The sequence below is a fragment of the Leptosomus discolor genome, unplaced genomic scaffold (assembly GCF_034619465.1).
Source record: "Leptosomus discolor isolate bLepDis1 unplaced genomic scaffold, bLepDis1.hap2 HAP2_SCAFFOLD_93, whole genome shotgun sequence".
Taxonomy (NCBI): Eukaryota; Metazoa; Chordata; class Aves; order Leptosomiformes; family Leptosomidae; genus Leptosomus; species Leptosomus discolor.
Genome location: NW_028237874.1, coordinates 210,094 through 216,586, shown reverse-complemented (window position 1 = coordinate 216,586; position 6,493 = coordinate 210,094). Strand labels below are relative to the sequence as shown.

The following is a 6,493-nucleotide window of genomic DNA, read 5'->3' as shown; positions in this document are numbered from 1 at the left end:
GCTGCAGTATTGCTGAACATAGATCACGTGTGGAAAGCATCGCTGCCCCACATCAAGTACAGAGTATAGTGCTTTGGGCTTATGCCTATCAGTAGGGTAAACAGGGTGAATGAAACCTGCTGGAAGCATCACAAGTCCCAGCTATTGGAAAATCCAGCTAGGGATAGACCAAGCCATTCCTAGCTCCAGGCATCCTACTTGATGCACAAGATCCCTTGGTGTGCCAGCCTGGCCTGGAACTGCTGGTTCAGTAGCTTTATGTGAGGTAGTTGCACCACCTGCTGTCTGCTCCAGCGTCTATTAGAACATCATTAAAGATGATCATTATTAACAAAGTTTTCTTCTTCAGAACCAGTTTTCTGCAGGACATAAACGATTAAAGTCATCAAGAAAGACTTCATATCTGGAAACTATGAAGCAAGATCAACAGAGGGACAGTCTAGTCAAAACCAGCTCAGGTTGTCAAACAGAATATGAGAAGTTCACTTTAATACCCTGCTTCTCTCAGGAGAAAGATCACACTGTTATCCCTTTGGGAAGCTCTCTCAAGTTATTTCTACTCCAAGAACTCCCAAAAGCTAGCATCAAACAAAACTTTCAAAGAGGTGAAAATTCTGCCATGCAAAAAAACCAGCCACCTGCCCAAAACCACTTGTGGCTTAGTGGAAAGGAAAAAGACACCTCTTCAACTCTGCGCCATTCCCCTTTCCTGGACAAGGTTGCAGTATTAACTGATCCAATCCAATAGGGCAAAGAGGTAAGATTCCTACAGAAAGCCACAGTACTAAAAGTCTTCTTAGGATACGGTGTCTTGTTCACGTATGAAGGCAGACAAGTCAATATGCTCTCTTGGCCACTACAAATACGACAGGCTGCAGGAAGATCCCCCTAGTCCTAGAGATCAAGGATCCTGTTCATGGGCAAGTATTTTGTGTGCCAGGCCTCAAAAATAATTGGGCATGCAGTAGCAAGGTCACTGTGGGTCTAAAAGGAAAGGAGTTCAGGAGACAAATGACCTCTGCTTTATGAAGCATAGGTGCATAATGTGCAGACAAAAAGGAATCAGAAAAAGTTTATTTAAAAACAAAAAATCCCCCCCTCACATACTTTCCAATAAGCTTATTGCTCGAGCTACATGTCCTGAGATAGTACGCTCTCTCCCCTTGGCCTGTAGGGCCCTAAGCACTCATGCATCCCTGTCCTTCCTCCAACCAACTTCATTTGGCTATGTTCAATTGGTCCCAAATACCAGCATTTAATTCTGTCCTTACTATGCATACAGAGCATGGAGGTCACCAGGCACAAAGCCTCCTTCTCACTGGGACAAGTCTACAGATTTATATACAGTCATCTCCTCCCACTAAGATGGGAGTTTCTACTTAGCAGAACCATAAAGAAAGTATGTGAAGGTATATGTACCTTCTCTTTTGAAGTCAAAGCCTAAACAACACTGAAATCATCCCTGAACCACTCAGCCTGGAGTCCAGACACATCCACGCTCATTCTATAGCTCATGGTCTATACTCTCAATACAATATTCAGGATTCCCTAATAAGCTTTCTATAGCATTTCCCAGTCTCACCACGCTGTTCTACTTCCACTTGAACCAGGGCTCGTCTTCCAAATTCACTTGCTGTGAAAGGGATATTGCCTGATTCTTGCGCAGCACCTACAGATCCACACTGTAGTAGAACAGCAGGACTCTCTCACCAGGTCCTGGCTCTCCTTTGGGTGGTCACAGACAGAAGACTTGGTCCTTCCTTCCAGATACCTGTCAGGCAGGTTTGGTAAGAACAGAGCAGGGGGCTTTATGCTTCATGTTCAGTCAGTGTTGCTGTGGAGTTCCAATGTCCTCTTCCTCCTCCTCACCATATTCAGTGTGGCGCAGCAGCAGCTCCAGGTCAGGGTTGGAGCTAGCCTTGTGTAGCTTCAGTGCTTCTTCACCTGCATGCAGAGAGCTCATTTAGTGATAAACTCACTAGAGCACCCACCAAACCTGGCGTTGTCAAGGAGCTGGAACTAGACACAGCTCCTAGTGAAGCTACAAGAATACCTACAGAGAAACAGAAAGGGATTTAAAAGAGAATCACCTTTGGAATTCATGGCTTTGAGAATGACATGAAGGGAGATTCCTGACAGACAGACAGCAAAGCCCAGCCAGTTCAAGAGACTGAGGCGATCTCCCAGCAAACGTGTGGCGAGGAATAAAATGCAGATTTCCTGTGGAAACAGAAAACACGACAAATGGCAGGGAAGGACCCGAGGACATATGCATGAGACATTCTACAGCTCAAGCCTAGATCAAGATGCCAGGCTGCTAATTTCCATCAGCACATTCTTCCACTCACAGAGAGTTCTAAAAACAGTTTCTAGAAACATAACAACCTGTTAAACTGCGATGTGGGATTTTGAGTCCTCTGACTGCATAGCTTGGCTTCATGGGAATCCTGTGACTTCCAGATCAGACAAATTTCACATGTCACCATTCAGCTCAAAAGTATGTTTGCTGGATTCCTCAAAGGAGGGCAGAATGTGTCAAACTAGGTTAAAGAGGTAACTCAAACGAGTGGCTTGTTCATATCCAGGTCCGATGCAAGAGCATGCCTTTTTCAGCCCTCCTCCCTCCTGCACCATGCATTGCTCATGAGGCCCACATATTTTAGTCTATCCCAGATCCCACCAAACTTTGGACCTCAATGGTATTTTTTACAGAAGAGCCACTAGTCTCTGCCCCTTGCTGTCAGGGACCAAGGGACTTCACTGCAGAGACTGCAAGGCAAAGCATCAAGCTCCTGTGCAAGGAGAACAAAAATGACAGGAGATGATTTCTAAGGCTCTAAGGAAGTTCCCACCACATGAGGCCCATTAGGGATGACTTGGTCCTTGCCTTCTAGTAGTAGCACAGGAACCACGCCTTACCTTAAAAATGCCAGCAATGGACAGCGTGAGGCTAGATGTTCTGGAAACCAAGAGGAACTCAGAAAAGCCTAGACCAAAGGCAAGAATTCCACCCAAGAACAGCTTCCCTACCAGAGAGAACAGCATTCCTGCTTCATGGAAATGGAAGAGCTTCTCTGATACGGACAAAGGCAGGCCTAGGAACAAGACAGTGAGTAGCAGAGTACCTTTCCCAACTCCCAGGACTCCTCACAACAAGACTGGGTAGGCTGCTCACATTCCAGTATCAGGAGGATGTGCAGCCACTTCTTCATAGCCCTTACTTCCACAAGCATGGCAGGCTACTATTCCTATACACTCTTTAATGTTCTGCCAGGATAACATATATCTGTGTCCTTACAATTCCAGGTCTCTAACTACTTTGTAAAGTTCATAGCTGTTCGCTTATCTAAATGAATCATCTCAAACAACACACTGCTAAGCAATCTCCCCAACCACTCTATAAAGCTATCCCTGCTTTCTCTAATTAACTCACGCACCCTCAAACACCGCAAAGAGTGGGAAGAGCCCCAGGAACATGAGCGGCTGCAGGTGAAACATGATATCAATGGGGTTCTGGAGCCCTGAAAGAGGAGAATCAGTAACAGACCAAGGAGGAATAAGCCAGGGAATAACATAGTTCCTAAAGCCTTTATTAGTACCATTCCTAGACATACACGTTATTTGTAATGCCCACACCTGTGCTGCTGCAGATGCCAAGTCGCCTTCATTACCCATCAACAGATAACCCTTGCCCCAAGTTTCAAACACTGTCCTTTACACAAGATGTTTTGTTTCTGCAGCAAAGGCTACCACCTCCTTATTCCCCTCCCCGTTACCAGCACCACCCCCCACTCCCTAACACCCTACATACCCAGTTCAGCCTTCTGCATAAGTATCTGCGTGAGAGTCCAGCGAATACCCCCAAGGAAAGAGGCGCACAGCACCAGCACAAACCCCTGTGCGTTGAACTGTGTGGAGTTGTAGGTGAACATGAAGAGCCCCCCAGCGATGAGCAGAACCACCAGCACCAATGCCACCCTCTGGACGAGAGCAAACACAAAGTCACTACAGACTCCTGGAGGTGAGACAGATGCCTCTGTTCTTTCACATTCATCCACATAATTGCATTCTTCCTCTACTGATATGCTTCTTGTACATGTACTGCCCATTTCCCTGGGCCTGACCATCTCCCTCCCTAAAGCATTGCATGGGACCCTTACCACTTCCTCCAGTTTGAAGAGCAGCGAAAAAAGCAGGATGAAGAGAATGGCAGAGGATTTGGTCATCGTGTAGCTGCAAGACCAAAATACATTGTCAGCCTCCTCCAATGTAGTCCTTCCCAGAAAAGTACTATTAGGAACCAGATCACACACTTCTACACTGCTACCAGCAAGCTATCATAGACCCTGCATGCCAGCCCCACCGAGCTGTACACCCATGCAAGAAACTGACCCTGACCAAGCACTTTCTAAACCCCACGGGAGGGCTCCCAGGGAAGATGGTGTTTGTACTCACAGGGAGACGGTGACATACAGGAAGCTCCAGTTACTCAGCCCAATATCCAAGGAAGTTGACAGAGCTAAAGAGTCAGAGAAAAAATCCTAAAGTTAACTGTCTTCCGCTAGGTAACAAGAACCTCAAACAACCAAAACCCTGCTACTTGACCGTGAATATAAAGAGCAGAGCAGACTCAGAAAAAAACCCACGTTTTCCTCAGGTTAACTCTTCAGTACCAACGTAGCTCAGATATCCTCAGCTCTTATGTTTCTGTCCTGTTCCCTGTGATTTAAGCTGAGCTTAGCACCATGCTCACTGAACATACGCTACGCAAAAGCACAGAAATAACCCTTGCCATCCCTGTGGCTGAAAGCCATCACAGATTTGCACGTCTTTCCTGAATGTACCAGAGCACTATAACTGGCAAGTATGAGGGCCACTGCAAAAAGCCTGAAGAAGCAAGTCTGGCAACAATTCTCGGCGCACACCCTTAAGCCCTGGTGCAGCTCTCGTTACAGTTATTCTCTCTTGTATATAAGCTTCCTACCACAGGAAAGTTTTACTGATCCAGCGGCACGCTATGCTGAAAGGCAGTATTGCTACAGATGTGGAGAAAGCATTTTTCAAGAAACCATGGGGCATGTTACGTAAGGCATTGCAAAGCCTTAGACCAGATGCTGTTCTGTAGGAGACAGTACGACGACTGAACCAACATAACAAAAAGCCAAAGAATTGCTGAAGTAGCTAGAGTTCTGTGCTGTGAGCAGGAGCTTCACTCCTTGGCCTCAGCTATGGCAGCTTTACGTGGCACGTACGAGGAACTTCTGTGTCATAAAGACCAAGTTCCAAGTAGAGCGAGCTCCTGAAATAACGTAAACGCATGGCTTGATACCAACATTAAAGAGAAAAAGTAACTTATAGGGACAACTTAGGGAGGTACTGTGCAAGACTCTCATTGCATGTTCTTATGCGCCAGTGGCTCCTTCAGAAAAACAGGTTCCGTGCGGCTTTTCCATATTCTAACTACTTTTTGTTACGAGCAATAACGATAGCACGTCTAAAGCGAAAGCTCCAAGGAACACCTTCGCCCGCCCTGCACCTGGGAAGGCAACGCGCAGGCCGCCCGCGGCAGCGACGCTCGCCGTTCCCCGCGCTCCCCTCCAGGCCCGAGGGAGGCGGGAGCGGCCCCGGCCCCGCCTGCGCCGGGCGCTGCCCAACGCCCGGCCCTGAATCCCACCCCGGGGCTGCAGTCAAGCAGCCCGAGAGGGCCCCGCTCTCGCTCCTCTGCCCCGCCGGCGGACCCCTCCCCACGCCCGCAGCAGGCAGGGCCTCCGCGCCGCCCGGCCCGGCCCTCCGTACCTGCGGGGGCCGCCCGACGGAGGCAGTCGGCCCAGGAGAGCGCCGCCGGCGGCGGCCCGGAGCGGCAGCACGCCAGGCCGCGGGCGAGCGCCGAGAGGGCGAAGATGAGGAGGAGGTGCAGCAGGGTGACAAGCAGCGGGAAGGGGAAGCTCTGCGGGACCGACAGCCGCCGTCACTGCCGCCGCCCCCCCGCCGCCGCCGCCCCGCACCACCCCGCCGCCCCGCACCTTCATGAGCCACTTGTTGTAGAAGGTGATGCCGATAGAGAAGCCGTAGTAGAGCAGCACTAGCGGCGCCGCCAGCGCAGCCCGTCCCAGCGCCGCGCCGCCCGCCCCCGCCGCCATGCGCCCCCGCTGCCCGCCGCCGGCGCCGCGACGAGGGGAGCCCCGGAGGGGGCCGCTGGGGGTGGGGGGGGGGAGGGAAGGCGGGGGCTGCTGCGGGACCGGGCCGGTGTAGCGGGGGGCCGCGCGGCACGAGCTGAGACGGGGCCGCTACAGACGGTGGCGGCGGGCGAGGCGCAGGCAGCGAGACGATGCCCGAGCTGGGCGGGGCCCGCGCCGCGGACGTGGCCGCGCAGGGCGGGCCCGGCGCGCGCAGAGGCAGAGGCAGCGGCGGGCGGAAGAGCGCTACTGGTTATTATTGTCACTTGTACAAAAGTCGCGCGGCGCCGCGGGCCCGCCCCCGCCCCGCCCGCAGC

At 51.1% G+C, this 6,493-nt stretch overlaps 1 protein-coding gene across 1 annotated transcript; it reads right to left on the bottom strand.

Moving 5' to 3' along the window:
- Positions 1-1,728: 1,728 nt before the first annotated feature.
- Positions 1,729-6,140, bottom strand: SLC35H1 (solute carrier family 35 member H1). The gene is made up of 9 exons (XM_086481247.1): positions 6,024-6,140; positions 5,797-5,947; positions 4,456-4,519; positions 4,161-4,233; positions 3,812-3,980; positions 3,438-3,521; positions 2,920-3,095; positions 2,091-2,220; positions 1,729-1,944 (listed from the first exon to the last, which is right to left on the bottom strand). The coding sequence occupies exons 1-9, from the start codon at positions 6,138-6,140 to the stop codon at positions 1,826-1,828; spliced, it is 1,083 nt and encodes a 360-aa protein (XP_086337373.1). The 3' UTR covers positions 1,729-1,825.
- Between the last annotated feature and the right edge of the window lie 353 nt (positions 6,141-6,493).

Coding starts and splice junctions, on each gene's coding strand:
- SLC35H1 (XM_086481247.1), bottom strand. CDS start 6,140: ATGGCGGCGGGGGCGGGCGGCGCGGCGCTGGGACGGGCTGCGCTGGCG. Junction 4,520..5,796: donor CCGTCGGGCGGCCCCCGCAG/GTACGGAGGGCC, acceptor CTGACTCTTTAG/CTCTGTCAACTTCCTTGGAT. Junction 4,234..4,455: donor CTGTATGTCACCGTCTCCCT/GTGAGTACAAAC, acceptor TTGGTCTTGCAG/CTACACGATGACCAAATCCT.